This window comes from Xenia sp. Carnegie-2017, unplaced genomic scaffold (genome assembly GCF_021976095.1).
Source record: "Xenia sp. Carnegie-2017 unplaced genomic scaffold, XeniaSp_v1 HiC_scaffold_3, whole genome shotgun sequence".
NCBI classification, from domain to species: domain Eukaryota; kingdom Metazoa; phylum Cnidaria; class Anthozoa; order Malacalcyonacea; family Xeniidae; genus Xenia; species Xenia sp. Carnegie-2017.
The window spans coordinates 1,477,613-1,501,737 of record NW_025813493.1 but is presented as its reverse complement, the minus strand read 5'-3'; the positions used below and the strand labels follow the sequence as shown (position 1 = coordinate 1,501,737).

General features: G+C 33.0%; 1 protein-coding gene and 1 long non-coding RNA gene across 2 annotated transcripts; one reads left to right on the top strand and one right to left on the bottom strand.

Moving 5' to 3' along the window:
* Positions 1–2,810: 2,810 nt before the first annotated feature.
* Positions 2,811–3,613, bottom strand: LOC124455034. Its single transcript, XR_006951669.1, has 2 exons — positions 3,575–3,613; positions 2,811–3,271 (listed from the first exon to the last, which is right to left on the bottom strand). It is a non-coding gene; the product is annotated as an uncharacterized LOC124455034 (long non-coding RNA).
* An 11,394-nt stretch (positions 3,614–15,007) lies between these two features.
* Positions 15,008–23,562, top strand: LOC124455028 (fibrinogen C domain-containing protein 1-A-like). The gene is made up of 4 exons (XM_047005778.1): positions 15,008–15,154; positions 16,053–16,172; positions 19,933–20,310; positions 23,110–23,562. Exons 1-4 carry the CDS (start codon positions 15,016–15,018, stop codon positions 23,358–23,360), a joined length of 888 nt encoding a protein of 295 aa, XP_046861734.1. The 5' UTR covers positions 15,008–15,015; the 3' UTR covers positions 23,361–23,562.
* The last annotated feature ends 563 nt before the right edge of the window (positions 23,563–24,125 follow it).

Genomic DNA, 24,125 nt, shown 5'->3' with positions numbered 1-24,125 from the left:
TTCCTTTGTAATGTCGACAACTCTTGATTTTCAAACTGACATAAATATTTCCCATCCAAGAAATGTTTCCCAGTAGTTGGTTTTAGGGATATTTAATCCCGTCACTTTTCTCATACCATTCTCGAGCACAAACCCTAAACCTAGTTATTCATGAAAATCATAAAACATTAATCATGATCATTTTGACAGAAAAAAGGAAGAGATGCCATATATTGGTGTGAGAGTTAGTGCACCATTATAAGGCTTTTTTGTTGTGTGAAAGGACGTATTTGTTTATCAAGACAATATGTATGTGATTAGAAAAACGTTTTATGGTTGATTGGACAAGCAGCACAAAGCCCACATTTGAATTTAAGAACAGTCCAAATGCACACAAAATTTTATGTTGCCCAAAATACGTATGAACTAGCTGTCTAACATAAGATTGTATTACATTTATATCTATATACGAGTATCTATAATGTATATGCCATTTTAAACTACGAAATCCGAAATTTAATGTGAACTTGTAAAAGCAATTTGATCCACCGTTACTAGCTTGACCATTGTTCTGCGAGGTCTAAATTTTAGGCACCCTTTACAGAGCTTACAAGCTTTTTATTCTGCTATCTGTATATTTAGTTTATAAAATTTTACATCTGTAACGTTTGTAAATTTTAGCTTCAGCTTATTTGCCTGCATTACAGGAAAAAATGACCGAAGAAACAAATGATTGTTTTGGTTAAGGCGTGACATATAAACAAACGTAGATTTCTCACCTGGAATATAATAAAATATGCTACAAAAAGCAAAAATGACTGTTACTTCAACGGCAACCCAATATTTAACTGCGATCCTGTACATGCTTTCACCTTTCATGTCTGTCTAGCTTGAGGTCTATGTGACTGGGAAGATTTCTATTCATTCATTTAGTGTATTTGAAAGTTCTTAATTTGGATTTTTATCCTTTTAAAAATCGTAAAATCACGGTATAATATTTCCTGTTCTCTGTTTTCATGGGACATTTCAAATGCCAGGAATAATTGAATACACATGAAGAACGGACCAACAACCAGAAATTTTCTCTCACAAAAAATTTCCATGCCTAATCCTTGAAAGAAAAGTAAAATGTATGCGAGACATGTTTTGAAAATTTCGTGCAAAGAAATCATGTCATAGCAAAATAACATGTAATAAACTTTAATATTCAATGCGAATGACGTAGATACGATAGTGTTAATTACAAACATATAACTATTGTGTTTGATAGTTTCATCCGTGCCAGCAAATGTTTGTAACGATGGAAAACATCAAGGAACAAAATTCAGAACATTCTTTACTCTATATAGGCATAGACGTTTTAAAGCATTTTTATATTTAATGAATGCAATCGAACTTACCGTAAAAGGACACCCTTGAGACCAAGACTTGGTGTTCTGTTGTCGGAGTTGTCCGCTTATGAGATGTTTGTTAATTTTTGCATAATTATAAAAAATTTTTTAAATATGACTGTTTTTACAATGCTTTGAAATATGATTATATGCTTCATAACGACTGAAAAGTCCAACATCTGTACAGTGAAACGTTTGAGTCCATAGACGTATCATATAACAAATTCATCATGTATATTGTCATTGTACAGACACAATGCTTAAAATTCACATGACATGAAAAAATTTTCTTTGAGGAACATAAATGCGCAAACCTGGAGAAGAAACTATAGTGGTTCATGAAGAAAAATGAAGGAGACGAAGGAATTTACATGCATTACAAAACAACATCTATTTATATACCGTAATATGTCAATTAGTCGGGATTAATTACTAATTTGACTGAAAATAGATCAAGTGCAAACGCTTACAACAGTTTATAATGTTGTTTGTGAAAGTTGTTTTGGTATTCACCTCCGCTAACGAAAGGTCGTAAATGTGTCTTCACATACAAGAGGTCTTGGATTTTGCGAAGTGTCTAAGTTTCTCGACTGTATACGATTTTTTCATACTGTATCAACCCTAAATATGGTTTTCAATTATTATTTGGTATATTTATGAATATAAAAAAATTTTTGTTCAAGTTGTGTGTTTCTTAGTCAAATGATTTTCGACAGATGAGAGTAGAATTATTACATTAAAGATCAGCCGGTATAAAGACGGTGGACGTAGTAGGAGAATAGAAGTAAAACACTAGTGATCGAACAGTATAAGGCTAGGACCATAGACGTTAGGTTCATCTTTGCTCTCATTTCCCTCTGTTTTACAATTATCGTAAATTTTTCAAACTAATAGTCCATTTTCATTCAGTTAAATTCACTTTATCTCCTCGATGAAAAGCAACTTTTAAATTTATGTATAGTGATTATGAATATGTTAATTAAGGATTCTGCTTGACTCTCAATTAGAATAATATCAATAGGTAAATTGAAGACTTGTTAATAGTATTTTGTCTTTTTAAAATTAAATCCATATGTACGCTATACGTACCTTTTTTCTTAATCTGCCCGTACTCGCACGGTCAGCGTCTAATCACTACGTGAATGTGGTTGTATCTAACATCTTTTAGTAACATCGGGCATCGCATAATAAGGCCTGTTTCAAGCGTTGAATTTTGCATTTTCTCGAATACAATTTGGCGCTCGCGTTTTGCTCACAACAAGGTCTGGAACGCGATAAAGGAAAGGCGTCGTGTAATATTATTGAAAGAATAACAATCAACGTTGAATAAGGGTTGCTGCATTTTTTCAAAACAAAGTAGAAGTGCTTTTACAACAGAGATTTTTAAAATACGTTGCCTCAGACCAGTTAAAATATACAAAGCATGTTCAATTTTTTATCTTCTTTGCTTAGCTTGCGATATAACATGACAATGCAAGTCTGTAATTGTTTACCGTGTTTAAATTTGAGCTTTGTGCCATATTAAAATATCTATTTTTACCATAGATGTAGTAGTCATAGGTACGTACATATTATATGTGTGCGCGTTGGGCCATCATGATTATTCAATATGGCGGCGTCAACAGGGCAAAAGATATGTAGATTGTATTACAAAAATGAGGTTTTTCGCAGTTCTTGCCATTGTATTGTATCGAAATTTATCCAATCAAAGTTTATTTGAAAAAGGAACATACAGCGATTATTTTAAGCATGTATTTGAGTGAATTCAATAAAAACTCGCGAAGTTATCCACCGATAACAGTTTGTGTAAAATGGTCACTTGGTCAATTCCTGCGTTTATTGCCAGAAATATTGTACTTTGTTGACATCTAGCTTTTTCAACTTGAGTAGTGTATCATGCTCTTCAAACAGAACATTCAGACAATTTTACAGGTTCATTTGTCTGCATCGATTTAACATGAACTCTTTGCTAATCAGTTCAGTAAAGCTCCAATCAATAAATTGTGAATACGAGGAAACTGATTTTTCATATGAAATTGGTCGTACAGCTGTCGTAAAAATGCAATAGATAAAAGTCATATTACATAGCACAGTTTAAATACAGATTGCCTTTAAAGTTTTTGCAATGGCTTTTCTTTTGCATGCATATTTAATCGGTTTGTATCAGTTTCCTTTTCTTTCGATGAAACAACAGCAACACACACCTCTCAATAACGTCCATAGATTGCTTTGTGATGTTTTCTTCCGACGATGTAATTGTTTGGTTCTCTAGTCCGTTGAGAATGAATTAATTTCCTGGCATCCACTGCAGTTTTCTTTTGTAGCACCCTCAAAAATAAGAGACTGTGTCACACCCAGTTAGTGGATGGACTAATAGCTGGCTTAAAGATCTATCAACGCTAGGAAAGCTTGCTATGTCGTATACTGGGACATTTTTGAATTTTCTTTTCCGAGCCATAAATTATTCAAAGTTTGTCAAAATCGATAACATTCTCCAGTGAATCTATATTGAATACAAGATAAGATATTCCGTAGAATATCAACTTTATTTGTTGTCTCAAGCTGTTTCGGGAAGTAGAAGAGAAAGTCGGTGGTAATGTATTCTTCAAATGTTCATAAAGGTATTGGCGGAAGAATTTTTTCGATAGCAGCACTATAAACCACCTTGTGACCTGCATTACAAAGCATTTAATTAAATCCATCTGTTTTTAAATGACGTGTGATGCTCTATGATATTGTCGTGTTGAACAAGCACATTGATTAGTCTGTTTGTTGGCATGTTAATAGCTGCTCGATAAAGATAATTGCATAAGTTGGTTTTTGTAGTAAGTCACTTTTTGAAGTATCTCTTACTTTGCTGGCAAAGTATGAACTCGAAACCAAAAAAACAGTCAATCTTTAACAAAGGAGTTTTGGCCTTATTTTTCAAATAGATTTCTTAGTGTGTTTATTGTTCAGTTATTTTTCTGCATCAGATCTGTGATTGCATGGTTTGATAAGAAGTCAATAGATTGAGTGACATTTAAATGTCCACAGAAAAGGACATTAGCAACGAATTCTTTGTAACAAATAGTTTACATTGTACGTGACAACATATTTTAGTAAAATGACCTCTGTCAACTAGTAAAAGTATAACTCTGTAATATATCAAAAACTATTCGGTTGAACAATAGCAAAATTATAATGAAATTTCTTATATAGCAGAGATCCATAAATTTTAAATATAGTCAATTGGAAATGAAGAAAAAACTAATTTATTCTTCAACACAAACAATTTTTAAAATTTAAATATTAAAGCAGCAGGTAAAGCGTTTCTATTATGCTGCGTAAATGCAAGAAAAATATTATAAGGTATCATGCATAGAGAATTTTCTAAAGTATTTTTGGATATATGTTAAAGCATAAAAGATGAATAAATTGGGCTCATTGATACCTGACGAAGCAAAATTTGTTAGAAACATGATGAATAAAGTACAATCTCTAAAAAGGCGTGTTAGAGCCACATCTACGTCCTATGATTTCTCTAACTGGCTTCTCAAACCTAATAAGTCACAACTCTTGTTGACGTTGCGTGACTCAAAGAAGATGAACAACTTAACTGCAATATTATATGCGTGTCTTCGTGAGAATTTCAATGCAAATCTAAAGCACGCTAATATAATTACGTCAATGGAATTAAGCTGTTGAATAATTTAAACATTAAAAGAATTTTTAAGAGGTGTTTATATTTTTGCAATCAGTATTAAATATTCCCTGTCACACAATCTGACTCAAAAGCAACGTAACAAAAGAGACATTTTGTGCAGATTTTTTCAGAAAGCGTTTTTTTGTAGAAGCTGAATAAATTTGAGAGAACGTTTTGCATTAAATGACAATGTAATATTTTTAAAACGAATTGCAGAAAAACATTATTGTTTTCAGAAAAATTGCTCAAAAGTATAATCTAATGATGTACATTTATACATCTTACACAAGAAATGGGCCCAAACAACTTAGATTTGACATTATGTTAATAAGACACAAGCATACGTAGTACGCCAAAATTTATGATCGAAAAATAAAAACGTATGTGCAGAAAATTTGCTTTTATACATTCGGTGAAAACGAAAGAACACTTACCTGTATGAGGATTGTAACTTATGAAAATGTAAGTCCTAAATTTTCTCTGAAAATGTTTAGGTGGGGGTCGAAACCATTAATTTGTCTTTTTTTGTCCTTATTTTCCGCCTCCTGAGAGAGGAAATGGAAGTAATACGTTGAAATTGTGAAATGTGATGTATAGAGATAATTACCTAAGAAAATAACATGTTTGTAAATGATGATCGTCCAGGTTAATAAAGTCCTGAGAAGGACTGTTTTTTTTGTTGTTGACTGACGTTTGACAACCTTAGCGGTAGTCATCTTCAGAGTCAAATGAGGAGTAAACGTCAAGTTAGCCGTATTTGTTTTCTGGTTCTTACGTCATTGTATTGTGTGTAGAGGAAATGTGTATTGTCATTGTGAATTAGTGTGAAGTAAAATATTTTATTTTTAGTTGTGATGTGTGATTTAGGTGTGATGTTTTTATTTGTAATGTGTGGGTTATCAATTGTGTATTGTCATTGTGAATTTGTATGAAGTGTAATGTTTTTAGTTGATCGTTTGTTTCTATTGTGAATAAGTCGTTTGTAAGGTGCCGGTAATTGCTGTGATCTGTTCAGGGGGGTTTGTTCCAAGTTGGTATACCAACTTTCTAATGTAAGCCGTTGTCTATAGTAAGTACTGTAAGTAATGCATTTTGCCGAGTCCCAGTCAATGTTGTGCTTTGTGATTCGGTGATGTTCGGCAATGTGATTAGTTTTGTCTTGTTTCTTAGTAGCTCGTTTTGTGTTCAGTAAGTCTTATGTTTAAGTTCCTGCTAGTTTCCCCGATATAGGAGGCGTGGCAGTCGGAGCAGTTTTTTTGTAAACTGCACCTTGTCGTTTGTTGGTCTGTTCTTTGTCCTTTATGTTCGTTAGTACTTGTCGTAACGTTGTGATTGGTTTATGTGCGACATGTATGTTGTATGGTCGTAAGATACGCGAGATAGTCTCAGACGTACCTTTGATGTAAGGTATCGTTGCTGTTGTCACTGAGTTGTTCGTTTCGTTGGGTTCGTTGGGTTTGTAAGTGTTGCGTTTGATAAAGTCAGAGTTATAGTTGTTTTTCTCAAAAACACGTTCGAGATAGTTGTTTTCGTTTTGTAGAGCGTCCGGTGAATCACGTATGATTTGTGCATGTCTTGTTAATGTTCTGATTTTAGTGGCTTTGTGTGATGTAGGGTTGTAAGATGATTGGTCTGGTAGTAGGTCAGTATGTGTTGGCTTGCGATAAACTGTTGTTCGTAGTTTTTGATTGTCATGTTTTACCAAACAGTCAAGAAAAGGAAGAGTTCCGTTTTCTTCGACATCTTTGACAAATTGTATGTGGCTGCTCTGTTTGTTGATGTGAGTATGGAAATCATCAATCTCGTCTGCATGTAGTGCTGTGATTGTGTCATCTACGTAGCGAAACCAAAAAGGTAGTGCATGTGTGTAAGTCGTGAGCGCCCATTCCTCTATAGATTGCATTACAATTTCAGCAACTACAACAGAAACGGGCGAGCCCATTGCTGTTGGTGTTTGTAATGAGGGTTTTCGTACAAGTAAGTGCCAAATTAAGTGGAATACTAGTGAACAGTGATTTCACATCAAAAGATACTAGTATATAGTTGTCCGGTATTTGTATAGTGCACAGTTTTTTAATGAGAGTTTAAGTGGATTGTAGCTTGTGTTTTGATTTGTTTGTAAGTGGTTGCAGTAGGATAGTCATGTACTTTCAAAGTTCGTAAGTAGGCGAACCACAGAATGATACAATTGGTCGCATGGGTGTTTGGTTTGTGAAGTTTTGGTAGTCCGTATAGTCTGAGTGGTCGTGGTACTGAACATCTGAGTCGATAGTATATACGTTCAGATATAATGTTAGATTTTCTCGTAGAGAAGATCTTGCTGTTAAGTTTGCGTACTAGTGATGGTGTTGTGTCTCGTTTGAGTTGTTCGTGCGTTTGTCTGTCGTTAACAAGGGTGTCCATTTTGTTAAAGTAATCATTCCTGTCCATGACCACAGTCCCGCGTCCTTTGTCTGCTTGTAAAATGACGATGTTGTTGTCGTGTTTTAGTCGTTTTAGTGCTTGTTGTTCATCTTTTGTTAATTTGTTGTCACGTATAGACGACGATTGTAATGAAGAGGCTATCCTGCTTCTGATCTCGTATTTAGTTGTCTCTGACAAATCTCTTTGATACGCTTCGACAGCCTCAACACTTGATACTATCGTCTCAGTCGGGATTCGTCTAGGTGTTATGGAATGTTTTAGTCCGTAAGATAGTAGTCGCGTTTCCGATTCGTCTAATGAGCGGGAAGAAATATTCCTCACCCAGTTATCGTCATGTTTATATCTTGTACGTGTTTTAGTTTGTTTTAAGCGTTCAAGTTTTTGTTGTTGTTTGATTTGGTGATGTGTCTCTGTCTTTTTTGCTCGTTTCTCTGCAATAGTTTGTATTACTATGGACTCGGCAAAATGCATTACTTACAGTGCTGACTATAGACAACGGTTTACATTTGATAGTTGGTATACCAGCTTGGAACAAACCCCCCTGAACAGATCACAGCAATTACCGGCACCTTACAAACGACATATTCACAATACAAACAAACGATACACTTCACACTAATTCACAATGAATATACACAATTGATAACCACACATTACAAATAAAAACATCACACCTAAATCACACATCACAACTAAAAATGAAATATTTCACTTCACACTAATTCACAATGACAATAAACATTTCCTCTACACACAATACAATGACGTAAGAGCCAGATAAAAAATACGGCTAACCTGACGTTTACTCCTCATTTGACTCTGAAGATGACTACTGCTAAGGTTGTCGAAACGTCAGTCAACAACAACAAGAACAGTCCTTCTCAGGACTTTATTAACCTGGATGATCATCATTTAAAAACATGTAACGATACTCCCGGGCTCAAACCATTTACTTTAAGAAACTAACGTTGTTTGAATATGATGTACTTTGGAAATTTTTATGTTAGGTTAGGTAAAAAGGGGGTAAATCGTATTATAATGAGCTATAAAATTAAACAAAAGTTGCTTATAGACAATACTCCTTTTTTGCTTTATAGTATTTTATCTATGAAAGGAAACTAACATCTGCAGTGCACATTTTTCTTTTAGTTTATAGAGACACTTGAAATAGTTGACCGATTTGAATAACGTCAAAATAAAAATATTTCTTCCCGTGGTGTTGTTATAAGGAATTAAAATAGTTTTGTCTGTTATTTTCAATGTAAATGGTATTTCTTCGAATTGCTGAAAAAAATATTTTTGTTGCATATTTTCTCTGACACTAAATTTCTGCAATTACGGTTCTTTATCCAAAATATAATTAAAAATCATCAAAATTTGTGTCCCCGTCCACAGAAAAGTACTTGTCTTGTGTTGATATCAAAATTCAAAAAGCCAATATTACTAGCATTTTAGGACAAAACAGTTTCTGCTTCAGTTATATTTTCTCTAAGCTGCTGTTTGAGAAGAATAGAAAACAACTCGTCAGAATTCAAAAGAGAAATTTCATTGATAGCCAAATTGCCTCTTGTATGGTAAGTAATGAAAACATAAAGAAAACCTAAAATTTAGAGCATATCACATAATTTAAGAACAATAGCTCTTATAGATTAAACTTCCTTATCAAGACCATACATTTCATTTATCATAGTCATGCTTATACGCAATCCAACAGATAATCTAACACAATCTTTATCTTATAATATAATTAAATCATTATGAAACGTTTTTGTATGTTTTTTTTAAACATTTTCTGTAGTTAGGAGTAGCGCAGCCATGCTTCATATATACATAACTGCCATTTGGTAATTAGACTAACTTAAAATTCTTCAAAAAGTTTTTACTGTTTTGCAAATCTTTTTATCATTTTATATTTATCCTTATGATGAAAAGAAAAACGAATTGATTGAACACAACCAATGATAAAGTTCTACTAATTGATATTTATGAATGTCTGGAAATATATTATATCATAATTCCATTGATACGCCAGAGAAAATAGTAGCTACATCAAAAATATTTGAAGCAACCATCATTAAGTATTTTTTTCTAAATAGAGATAACAAAAAAATGTTTTTTAACTATCATAGACATTTAAGAATAATAAAATATTTGCAAACGGTTTTACGTTTTTTACATGAGAATGATAGTAAACTAAAACTTGAATGCATGTGTGATAAAGAATATTTGATTGGACATTAAAACTAAGTTTTAGGATTGAGGGAAATAATAAAGAAAGAGAGGTACATAATTCAACAAATTGAAATTGGGCAAATCATCATCAAACATCAATACAGAAGTCATTTTTAAAAGCAAGGAATGCATGCAAAATAAATGATACATTTGTCGTCTCTTGTTTCTTCTGCTACAATCATTCAATATTGCAAGAATATTTTTGACAGATGGTAAATGCCTTTTAATTGTCTGAGACAAAATATTTGAAGAATTAAAACTTTTTGATACTTCAAAGTTGAATTCCTCTATTTAGTTCTTTATACTTTTTTATATTAGCAATTCTGTCGAAACGCTTATAAATTTCATTCATGTCAGAACTTATAGAATTATGAGAGTCGAACTTCTCTTTACGACTGACAGATGTTGTAAACAGAATATCATGTATATCATGTAAAATGTAAGTCGAAAATTGTGCTCTGAAAATGTTTATGAGGGGGGGGGGGAAGGGTCTGCAACCACTAATGTGTCTTTTTTGTCCTTATTTTGTGCTTTTTTGAGAGAGGAAAGAGAATGAATACATTGAAATAAATTAAATTTATTAAAAACATGATAAATTAAAATCATGTGAAATGGGATGTATAATAATAATCACCTAAGAAACTAGCCTTGTCTGAATTTGATATACTTTAGAAAGTTTTATGTTGGGTTAAGTAAAATGTGGGTAAAACATATTATAATGAACTATAAAAATTGAACAAAAGTTGCTTATAGACAACACTCCGTTTTTGGCTTTATAGTATCTTATCTATGAGCGGAATCTAACATCTGCAGTGCACATTTTTCTTTTAGTTTATAGAGACACTTGAAATAGTTGACCAATTTGAATAACGTCATCATAAACATATTTTTTCCCGGGGTGTTGTTATAAGGAATTAAATAATTTGGTCTGTTATTTTCAATGTAAATGGTATTTCTTCGAATTGCTGAAAAAATATTTTTGTTGCATATTTTCTCTGACACTAAATTTCTGCAATTACGGCTCTTTATCCAAAATATAATTAAAAATCATCAAAATTTGTGTCCCCGTCCACAGAAAAGTACTTGTCTTACTTTTTGGAGAAGGAAGTTAAAATGTTACATAATTATAGAAATCAATACTTGATTTCTATACCAAAAAAAGTTTAAGGACAAATGATTATATGATTATATTGATGATAAGCCTTTCATAAATAAAGTAAATGTTTTACTACAAAAGCTTTAAAGAAATTAGTAACCGTCCACCTTCTAATAAATAGAAAATAAAGATGATATCAAGCTCAATAAAAGCGTTTCTTGGGACTCTCATAATCCTGTCTATTAGTGGCCAAATAGTAAATGGTAATGACGACATATCAATCTGCAAGAAAAGCTTAGAGACATTAAAAGACAACGTGAAAGAATGGATGGAAACTTGCGTTGATAAAACTGGCAATGACGATAACACAACTGCATGCAAGGAAGTAAAACAATACAACAAAGAAAAGATGCAAATGCAAACAGAAATGTGTTTTTACAAAGGTATAATCTTTAGATTTGACAAACTTTCATAGTTTCTTGTTCATAGCACCAAAAAAAATTTTCAACAAAAATAGGTAGAAGTTGTGCAGCCAATCTAATTTCAGTTATTAGTAATATTTCTACTGTGAAAAATTCTTTCTAAAAATACTTATTCTGGTCTTTCACCAAATATTATGATCGTAAAGTCTATAAAGAGTTGCATTTTTTATAATCCACTCTCATCATTGTTATTTATAATTTTTTTATTATTTATTTAGATGTTTATCCAAAGCCATATTTCATTATTATGAGCTTTGATAAAATATACTCTGTTGATTTTATTACTGGAGATATTCATGTCAGCACTATTAATGGCTCCAGTAAGAATAAATCTGACCATGCATCAAGATATAATGACATAGAAATTGATGTAGTTGAGAATGTGCTTTACTACATTGATGACAAAGACATAAAACGGGGAAATCTTGACTTGACTAGAAACGAAATTTTTGCGAAAAATGTTTTTGCTCATGACATTACAGTTGACTGGATTGGTCGTCGTATCTTTTACATTGACTCCACGAACATTATCTACCAAATTTATTTGAAAAGAACATTACAAGTGTTATGAGGCTTCAACCAGGCTTACAATTTTCCAGCATTGCATTTGACTCAAAACATGGGTAAGGCGATATTGAAATTCTTTTTATTTACTTGTAAGCGTAAAATTAATAAACTATGTCAATCTATTGGAGGGTTTTCTTAAGTAAGGTAAGAGTTTTTGTTTTTAGAGACGGTGTTTTAATTTAATAGAAAAGTTGAATTTTATAAGTCCGTATTATGGTTTGTTATTTAAAGGTTTAATAATAGAAAAAAATATCGATTTTCCAAGGAAATCAAAACTCGCTTTTTCCCGAGGGAGCGAATATTAAGTATTTTGTTGGCTATAAAGAAACAAACGTCATCTAGTTCGACCAATTTTTATTAAAATCAACGTCTTTCGGAGAGATTTGGCCAGCAAAATTTTATTGCGTGACTATAAGGCATTTCAAACCAACTGCAATAATGAACACGTTTCGTGTGATTATTCAGCACACATGCAGTAGAAAATAACATGCAGATCCTGAAATTTCAAAAATCGACAGCGATATTTATGTTGAGCAATCAAAGAGCTTTGACAAAAAAGGTAACAACGGAGGGATCAATGTTTATATATGATGAAGTCATTAAATGAAATAAAACAGAGCGGTAGAAACTGAAATAAATTATTAAATAATTACTTTGCACATAAAAATTTTAGTCAAATACTCACAGAAACTTGGCTTTCCACAACCTACAAAAAAGTAGTACAACTTCACTGTGCAACTTAGTGTTTTACATTTAATTCCATTAATTGTTTAGTCTGGCCACCTAAGAGCGCTTTTCTATGACAGAAAATGCAATTTGCTTGACGCCTCCATGGTAATCATATGCTTAATAAGATATGCCCTACACATAGGATTTCAACAAATTGGAAGCATTGTTTGTTGCTATACTGTGCTCTTTTGTATACGTTTTTGAGGCAGTGTAAGGGATGTGCAACAATCTCAATACGGAATGGCAATAAAGTTTTAAAATATTCACGAATGTGGTGAACGTAAAAAACTTCAAATTTTCGTTTTGTAATGAAGATAAAAAGAACTACACACATTCCCACGTAGTTACATGAAAAATATAAAAATGGATTTTAGTTTTCAAAAATGTGGCAATTTAGAAAAACATAAAATATATCAAGTTTATAGTTTTTCAAGCCTTCTTTTAACTTTCATTGAATGGCAGAGCATATTGAAAAGTCGAGAGGTGCAAATTAAGTGGCTGCACACTTCCCTTAAATAAATTCAATCACACATCCAATCAAATCACCTGAATGGAAAGTAATTCCACTACCTTTAGTTCATGCAGTGTTTCTTAGTGTAGCTTAGGCAAACGTTAGGTCTGTAGCTGCTCCACTGATGATGAATCTGAAGATAATAATCATGTGATTAAAAAGAAATTGGCTTAAAAGCCTTGTGGAGCGAGAACTTTCTGAATATGTTATAGATAATTTACGACTTTAAAATAATTTCCTCTTCTAACGATTCTATAAACTCTCCATTCATGAGAGCCTTCTAATAAATAAATACAAGCCTTCACTCTTCGTGCAAGGAGGTTCCATTCCACTTAACCTCTCTTAACTTCACTAAATTTTACTTCCCAACTTCTTTATCATGTAATCCATTTGACACAGCCTCCTTTAGTCGTAATTTAACACCTTTTGTAAATACAATATCTTGTCTTAAAATCTCCTTATAAATTATTACTTGCCTGAATATGTCTTGAGTAAGGACAAAACGTCAGTATAAATTCAATTTTACAGCTTTTGGTCTATTTCTGTAGCTCTAATTAAAACTTTATGTTAGGCATTAATTGTTATCATATTACAAGAAAAAATTAAGTTTTACAAACACAAAAATCCAAAAGAACGGCAATATATACGAGAAAGTTTTTAAAGAGTTCGGGGCAAGCTGCAATAAACAACAAGAAGACATGGACTTTGCTGTTACTCAAATGCGTAATATATTTAAGAAATGTATTGGAGAATGCAAATATGCTGCGATGATAATCAAAACTGCCAGTTGCATCAAACATTTTCGATAAAGTAAAGGCCATAGTGTTCAAGCAGTTTTCGCAGCTTGTCCAATCCAAAGATTCTTAAAAACACGAACATGACATGGCGATAGAATTATCATTTTTAAATGATACCAATAGCGTTAGCTCAGTGTCAATATTTTTCTGATTTTTGAGAAAAACAATGAAAAAATTTGACAATTAAAATGAGAAGGTTAAGATGGTTTTAAAAAATCGTTTGCCCAAACAAACAGAAAAAAAGTATCAAAAAAAGACAATGTTTTTGAAGCTATAGCTCTTTTAAAGACATTTGTGGACGATGATCCATCCAAGGAGCTGCTACTTTTCATTCAAGATGAAACTGAAAATTAAGAAAGCTTAAAATTGAAACGACAAAGCTTTTTTAATTTATATCTACATGAAATGGTGCATATCATTTACCAACACCAAATTTTCAATTCGAACAAAAATTCCACGCATCTGATAATTTTCAGCATTATCAATTACCACCACAATTCATTCAGCAGCCACTCCAAACTACAGCATTACTCTTTCCGACAATAATCTCAAACAATACCAATCATTATAGAAGTTATGTGAATAAAATAACGTATTACATTTATTATTATGTTCTGAACCACATGCATTGTTTAATTACTTCATACATTTTAGTTCAGTTTTTAAAAGAGAGATTTCAAATGATAAAGGTGATCTTTTCCTGTTAGTTACAATAGCTTTATGTTGCTATATTATCAAATTTTATAAATATGTTCCATTAAACCGTCTATATATGAAGGTAGTTCTGAATACTTTGACAACATCTTTGTCTAAACAAAAAAGTATTCTATCTTTCCTTTCTTGCATATATTAGCTTGCCAATTGTTTATGAATTTCAGTACGTATAGAGAAAATTAATGTACAAAACAAATATCTTTTTAAGGTTATGGAGGAGTAAACATCATATTCTTTCAGTTTCACTTCAGTCAATAGCATATGATCTAACGCTTGACATGGCTAAAGAGAAGATTTATTGGCGAGTTTCAAACGGAAATATTTTTTTTTATGTTTACCACTCCCAAAATGTATGATTTTGGAACTTCACGAGGTCCCATGGCAGTATTTGGGGATTTCATTTATATCATGACTAGTGTTGGAAAAAGTGTCGTTAGTGTCCATAACACAACAGATCAACGTACGAGACGTAAATATTTTCTTCCTGTAAACAACAGTTATCTTGATTTGGCTGTAGCAATACACAGTATCACTCCTGACAAAAACGGTAGTAAAATGTTTACTTATTTAACATAATAATCTAAGACTTCAAAAAACTCCCACGCTAATGTTCATAAAATAGAAAGACGTTAAAAGTTCAAAGTTACATTGCCTTAGTAAACGGTTGTTCTTCCTTCCAAAATTATACAAAATTTGGTGAACATTAAGTTCAAAGTGCAAAGTGTCTAATTTGGACATTTTTGCCGTTTGTCTATTCTGGTCAAACTTATTTGGTGTTAAATTTAAGTCTTTATTGTTTCTTACATCATTTAAACAATCACTTGGGCTTGAAATCAGTCTTAAATAAAAAAAATCATGAAAATAGATTGTAAGACAAAAACGTCCAAATTGAGCATGTTGTGCAGTGAGCTTAATGTTTATCAAATTTCTTAAGATTTCAGTATATTGCAAATCAGAGTTTAAACTTTTACATCTTAAGATTAAACTAGATTTGAAACTTTTCATTTTCTTTGTGCATGCTGTTCAAATTGAGGCGATTACGAAGTACTCTCATGGTTTTCGAGGTTAATTGTTTATTCATTTTACTTGAAGTAAACAAGGCAAAGCCATGCCAAAATACATGAGCTTTGACACATTTTGTGAGAACTACTGATGAATTGATAATTTTCTGAACATTTTTCAATTATCTAACTTCTTTAGTATATCCCTTATAGTGTCCCAAGCAGCCAGCAAATTTGTTCATACACTGTAAATTTTCAACATTTATTTAATTGTTTTGTTTTTACGAAATGCGCGAACACCAAAATTACCAACATTGCATAACAAACTTGCTTGCTGGGTACGTCAACGTGGATACTGAGTGACAAATTGCGTTCTTTGAGGAAGAATATGTTTCGTTTAAAATCCCTGGTTAATTTTATTTTTAATTTTATTGATCGATATAGCGACAAGCACTTTTCACTTTCCTTTGTGTGGACCCAACACATACTATCGTAAAATTAATGGAACATTGAACTGCACGTGTATGGAAGGATACTTTGGAGAATGTAACTCGTGCAGGAGAGGTATGGATTTATTACTGTCTTTATCAAGATTTTTTTATCACCGATCATGAATAAAGAGCATCTCTTTGCAGTTTTAAAACTTTGTTCTTTGTTGAGAATCCTGAGCTGTTCTCTGTGCTGTTGCTTCTGTGCAAGGAATTTGCTGCATCTACATTTTACATGTAACCACAAAAATAAGGCTCACAGCCACACATGCAAGTTCATTGTTATCAATACGATCAAGCAGGAAATCAGTAATAAATTTATGAAAAGCTTCAATACACTTAAAACTTCTTCAGCACACAACATTGAAAGTGTATGGTTCTCTAAATGACAATAGCATATGTTAACATTAACACATTTTGAGTTTCTCTACATTAAGGAGGGGGTAGGGTTAGGGTTAGGGTAAGGGTTAAGGTTAAGTTTAACACTCCTCCTGAAGTTAGTAATGTAGCCATGGCCCTGCTAACCTAGATACACCATATTAGACAGTTTATTATTAGTTTATTATTGGTTTATTATTGGTTGGCTTTCCTAAACTAAGAATTCTGTTAATACGAACTTTAAAAAGCATTTTGACAGACATGCTTCCAGACAGGGGGCTGGAAGATCTCAAAGTGGGGGCACTGACCGAAAAGGGCAGTGAGTTTGCAGCTTACTGTTTTAGTATATTACAGATATGCATTGTTTCATGAATCATGATTAAGTTTCAAAGTCTGCAAAATATTGGTAGACATTCTTAGAATGCTATGCGTATTCTCTACTGCTCGGCGTGCGTGCTAACAAATTGAACTAAGATGACTACATGAACAATTTTTTCAAGTAATGCGATCTCATTAAAATTTCCCAAAAAATCTAACCCTACGTTCGTTTTTCAGAACAAAGTTCTTAGCTATTAAACGTAAGTCCAGTTCGTCAGTTCTGGCCTTGTTTACATGCATAACAATAAGATTATTGTAGCCTGCTGCCGTCATTGTGCTCCTGAGATGTGTCTTGACAAGCCACTGGCATGAAAAGATCGTTCTAAAGAGGCTGCACTCATTGGAGCAAGAAGGTAAATCTGCAAGTGTCGAACAACATTAGACATTGCCATGACAATCTGCGATGAGTTATTTTCTTCGGTTGAGAATATTGATGTTATGGTGTCAATTGATGTCACCTTCTTTACTTCTAGAAGTCGCTGCGAGATAACTCCTTCAAGAAGCTTTAACTCTGCCTTCAGCTGGTGAAAGTCGAGGTCATTTTCGTAAAGGTGTTCAACTTCATCATTCAACTCAAACTTACGCCCGTTTGCTGCATTAATGAGCACGGTTTCGATGTTCATCAATACAGAATATGTTTTTTTATCGAAGCGCTCCTGTAGTGAAGCCAAGCACGCACCAATTACTTAGTTGTTTTAGCAACATTCTTTTTCGAGTTTCCTGGGTTTTCTTCAATTCCCTGACCAATATCGCTCCAACATCTCTTCTCGAATCATCAGATAATAAAACTTTCTCAGTCGCCTCTGCGTGAAATTTAGACTGAGAGTGTTTTAAGTTTTCTCCGCACTTCCTCCAGTCAATGAATTATCCTAGGGAAAAGCCTTTTCACCATTATGACTGAAAGTAATAAGGTCTTGACGCATCGCTCTTTTACAGAAGTAACAGGCAATGGTGCCTTTTGTCATGCAGTATGTGACCCATGTATATTTCAAAAATATAGAAGACGGCCAAGTTCGTACATTCGACGATCCTCCTGTACTGGTTCTTTCTAGACGTGTGCTTTATTTCTTCTAGGGTAGGATGGTAAGGATGTCGGCCTGTACAGCCCAAACGTTTACAATCGAGTCCTAGCAAACATTCCGTTGACTCAATCTGCATAGGTCCTACCAATAGGGCGGTAGTCGTGGAGCTTGGCAAAGACGCATACGTTAGGTTTTGAGAAGGTGTGTGAACTGGCTCGGTCGGTGGCGCGACTAGTATCTCTGAAGACGATGTAGAGTCAGAATCGCCGAATTTTGGTTTGGAATGAGAATGAGGAGATAAACACGTTGATGGAGTTTCTGTAGCTGACGGCAGTGTCAAATTAGACCTAGAGTCGATGTTTTGGTCAACAACGTTCTCTGCTGGAGCACTACTAAAAAAACTCGTCAGTTTTAGCATCCTTTTAGCTCTTTCTACAAGCTCTTTTTACTTTTCTCGTTTTCGCCTAGCAGCTCTAGGCATGATGATTTTGATTAGAAGTGATTTAAACCGCAAAATTTTCAATTATTATGATAATGAATTTTCAATTATTATGATAATGAATTGTCAACAGTTTTGTAGGACCAATGGCCTGAAAGACAATACGACGGGAGCAATGCGTTGCCGTAGAATTTATAGTCTCATGTGGATCATAAATTGCGACTTCTCATTGGTTAAGTTACTGGGCGGACGTCTGCGAAGACAACCCCAATCTACAAACGCGATTTTTGATCTATCTGCGTAATCGTAATCAAAAACTAAGCTATAGCTGATTTCGCATGATGCTGACAGACTTTGTTCTATTCTCGGGGCTACTTGTAACTAAGAAAAACTTCTTCTGTCCAATTTTACCTAAAACAAGGGCATTTCTATACCATGAAAAGGGCACTTTCATTCCAGAAAAGGACATTTTTCCCTGTTGCAAAAGTGGGGGCACTTGTCCCAATGCCCCCGGCTCCCGGCCTCTGCTTCCAGACCTCCTAGAATGAGTGCACCTCAATAATATTACATCAAATGTCTTCAACCAATGGATTGTAGCTTTATGAACTTATTCCAAGAACAGACAAATATGGCCGTTGTCCGATTACTCAGTAGGCTATGTAGGCTGAAGCTTACATTCCGCGTTTTTAAAAGTCCTGTTCTCTTTAAACATAGTTTTACTCTTTGCCATTCTAGATGAGATAAATGATCAAAATTTCAATAATATATCCTGTTGGAAACTGTACGATATACTATTATAATGCTCTATGTATAGAACTCATAAAGTAGTGAGTTTATCTCGTTCGAAATTTAAATTTATTCTATAATGTTTACACTATGAGTAACAAAACTGAAGCAAAGGCAATGGAGCATAAGAAACGGAAACGTCGTCAAAAGACTGAAATTTTGGGAGAAAGTTATATCACTTAAAGTCCCACAAATTTTTCTAAGCTTACAGGCTGCGCAATTAGTCATCCGCCGCTTAGTATGGATGGTATGCACTGATAATGTTCATTCATAAATATCTTGTTAACTTTCGATGTAAGAAAATTAGGTTTTACTATTAAAATTCACTTCCTTTAAAACCTAAATAAGCAATATTTTTAAGAGGTACAATAAATAAGGTCAAAAATGTATGTAAATAATGGGTAATAACGTTTTCAGTAGATGGCATTAAATTTCTACTGGGTTTAATAAAATTTCAAATGACTTTCTTACTATTCAATTTAACGCTATTAGAGTTAGACTGGAATTTTCTATTCAGACAGAAAAAAATTTCATGTAAGCACACATTACAATGAAATTGACTTTATATTCTGAAATTGAGTGCATTGCAAAACAGCATCCCCACTTCAAATGTAATTCACAGTAGTCAATAATATCCATATCTTACATGCAATGCTTGTGTTCTGTAGGTTTCCAGTCTGTGAAACATGAAACAAGCAATTTTTAACAAATAATAATAATACCTAGTAATGATTTCATTCGCTTAAAAACACTTTTTCACAAAATTCAGTCGTTTATCCTATCATAACAGAACCTTGAGAAACTGAAATTTTTAACATTTTCAATTAAAATAGCCAAAGATTGCACTGAGGTACAAAATAATGGCAAGAACGAAAGTGGAGTTTATCAAATTGATCCTGATGGTAAAGGATCTTTTAATGTCTACTGTGACATGACTTCAAATGGTGGTGGCTGGACTGTATTTCAAAGACGCATAGATGGAAGTGTTGATTTCTATCGTGGGTGGAATGACTATAAAGAAGGTTTTGGTAATCTTAGTTCTGAATTTTGGCTTGGATTGGATAAAATACACCGACTAACATCTGCAAGGAGAAATAAACTTCGTGTAGACCTGGGAGACTGGTCAGGAAATAAAGCATATGCTGAATATGATTATTTTGCTGTAAAGAATGAAAATAAAAAATATCAACTAAGTCTTGGTAATTATTCTGGTAAGTTAATACGTTAATATAAACGTTTGAGGAAAAAACATTTTGATATATACAATATTTCTGAATGATATGAGTGATTGCAGTTTGCAACGGGGATTCTCAAGTTTTGATAAAACGGATAGTAACGGTTGGTTTCGAACTAAAGCCTTGTTTGTCAATAAAAGTATAATTAATTTTGAACTTAAAAACTTACCGAAAAAATACAACAAACAAACATAAAAAGTCGTTCCAATTTGCGAACGATTCTGTTGCAACGATTGATTGCGACATGTAATGATTGTGATTAGCTTATCATCAACATTAAATGCAAATTCAACTGCAGCTTTGTAAATTACGTAATGATAAGCACCTGAACAACATGTAGCTAATAAACACGACTAAATTATTTGGTACATAAGAAAAAATCTATACTGTGAATATCATTGTCTAATGATCATTGACTGAAATCTTTTTTATACAATGCAAGCATTCAAGTAAGCCCTAGTAAATAATTGTAAATGCAAGGTTCAATGCCTAAATGATATATACATTATAACTTGTTCTTACATGTAAAAGTTTTTTATGAACTTAACAACAACCTAAAACATAACAGAAATTTATTTAAGTTTACATGGACAATTCACATTTATAAGCATGAAACACAAATATATCAATTGAGCCTCGGAAAATACCCATGTACGCCATTAAGTAAGGTCTGTTTCATACGTCAAACTTTACATACACCGAACAGAGCCCTCTATTTGTAAGAGTTGGGACATGTATTGTTCTCTGGTTTGCGAACGTTGACTGGACAATATTGATCACATGATTCATTTCCGCCATTTTTGTTCCTAATTTTAAAATTTCAACTAGAGTTTATATGGCGATTATTACAAGTTTGTTTGTATTTTGAGAAAATATTTTGATTTTCTGGAGGTATGGCTACAATAATTGATTATTTGATAGTAAAAACATGTAACTGCATATCGCCATAATTATGGATCGAGAAAAAAGAAAGAAATGGCTTTATGATAGACTGGATTGGGCGTAGTGAACATTGTGTCTAACTGATCTTTATCTAAAGGTTTATCTACGAAGATTGTTTTCGAGTGAAAAATCATTGGAAATATTTGTCCTAATGCTAACGATTCAATAGTTTTCTAACATACAAAGCTTGTGCTTTATAGAAAGATTAAGACTTATCATTATGTTCGGAAATGACTCTAATTTACAAGTTCTTAACCACTTCAAGAGATAATTATTGCTAATAATATGCTAAAATAATATACTTTCGAATATTGTATTTTGCATCTTTAGGAAATCCTTTGAAAGTATAGTATCAGTAATCATAAATAAAATATTTACTGAAACAGCTGGGTAAAATATATTACTGGTAATGAAATATACATTCTGACTGTAATTTAAACCAGAGCATGTTCAATTTGATTATCAATGATTTGTTCTTGTCTTTAAATAACCAATGATTTGGTGTGGTCTTTGGTGTTTATAATTTAAAAAAAAATGCAGAAGTCTTGTCATTACTCAACTTATTAATTTTTTAAGCTAGATTAAAAATTGGATCAGACTCATATACAATGTCGAAGTCTGTACAAACAGTGACATTTGTAGCAAACAAGACTGTTCTTCAACAGCAGAATTGTTTTATAATACCCAAATGCTTCACCAAATAGAAGCCTATACCGTTCTGCATTGCAAGCAATAAAGAAATCAACAACTTCACATTAAATTAATAGAATATTAAAGAGCCACTGCATCTAACAAATATTTTAAATTCATAATTTTCCAGCAAAAAACCTTTGTAATTTGTCTGCATTAAATTTTTATACCTGGATCTCATTGCAATATATGTACTACCTAAGCAAAGTTCCATGACTACAGTGCTTCAAAACAAAACTTTGTCCAAATATGGATAAAACTGATTCAATGGTAGGCACAGTTTAAGTCAAAATAAATTGTAGCAGCTCAATTGTAAATTCAAAATACTTTTAATTTTAGAATAAGATTATTAGTAATGACTTTCTAAAGAATATATTTTTACCAGTTAAGTCGCCTCTACGGTTTCCAAATGTATATATAACCAAAAATGAGCAGCAGTGATTTATTTTGACATACCTTATACCTGCCAAAGCATTGATTCAAATCTGGATGTATGTGTCGTAACGTGTTTTCCCGAACAAGAATATGCAGCCAAAATGTCGAGTATTTTCTTTATCGCTGGTAAATTATAAGCAATGAAAACAAATATCTTGGTGCTGTTGGTGAAAACTGCGAGAATATACGTTCACATATGTAAAAATGCCTTGCAGTGGGTCACAATTAGTTTCAAAGCACGAACTAGTCAACATCGAATGTAGCTAAAATCCACGAAATTGAGTTTGGTTTGCAGTAATTATTCACAAAAACGCCAAAAGCTTGATTGTGGTTTACGATATGTTTAAAATTTCCATTAAACAAGGCGGAATTTCTTTATTCTTTTGCTCATTTAGCCATTTTCACACAGTTTTTTTACAAGTTTAACTTGCAAGTAGTCACGAAAATGGCGGCTCCGCGCTCACCCCAGACCCGTTGTCCTAACTCTTACAAATAGAGGGCTCTGGCACCGAACGCATTAAAGACAAAAGAACCATTGTCAAATGAAGATTGACTGAAGTCCTTTTTATATCTAAGCCTCTAATAATCAATTGTAAATGCAAGTGTCAATGCCTAAATGATATATACATTAAACTTGTGTTAATGGAAGTTCAAAAGAATTCTATAACTGCATTAAATGCGATTTTTGATAGGTATTATTTTTCTTAGGAAATGCTGGAGATTCATTATCTTATCATAATGGCATGGCGTTTACAACAAAAGATTCAGATAATGATAAAAGTAGTGGAATAAGCTGTGCCACTTCTTGGAGAGGTGCTTGGTGGTATAAGCATTGCTATCATTCTAACCTGAATGGACACTACTATAGTGGCAACCAATACAATTACAAAGGTGTGATTTGGGGTCATTGGAAACGTATTAACTCCTTAAAGTTTACTGAGATGAAAATAAAACCATAAAGAATTTCCAAAGACTGTGATGTTATAAATTTGATCATTATTTCTAATGAAACTTTCAACATATAATAAAAACATTTTAGCTTTTATGTCTTTTAAAACAACCTTGATGAAATTGTTAAAAATGCGTTGGTGAAACAATACTTTTCTAATATTTTCCCTAAAAATTAGAGCTGATTTAGGTAATTATATGATTCTAATGTTACGTCTTTTCACTCATTTTTTTAATGAGATGTTGCTCTGTAAAGCCCGGTTTCCATATGATCGTTCCTGTCGTAAGGATCGTCTTTGTCGCTTGCAATTTGTAGAAGCGACAGAGACGATCATATGGAAACGCTCAACTCAAACAACAAAAGCGATCCTTACGTTAGAAACGATCCTTGCGTATCGATCGTTTGAGATAGACTAGAGTTCTATCCTTGCGACAGAAACGACCGGAAACACCTTTTACGCGCTTGCATTTTTTTAATTGAAACCGGTGCAAAACGATCGTTACGAAGTAGCTAATTCTATCTTTTCGCCCGTTTCACGCAATCTTGATGTATCATGCATTTCATGCAATTATCTTAAATCGTTATTCACTATGTAAGCAATGTCACTTTTGATTGGTCAACTACCTGCAAATAATTCTAGATATCTGTAGGTAAGACTTCTATTTACAAATAACAGTTTGTCATGAAAAGCCGATTTTGAAAAAAATTCAAATCATTACCCATGTCACATGTTCTTAATCGTCTGAAGCAAGACTTCTTAAATGGAGAACTTCGC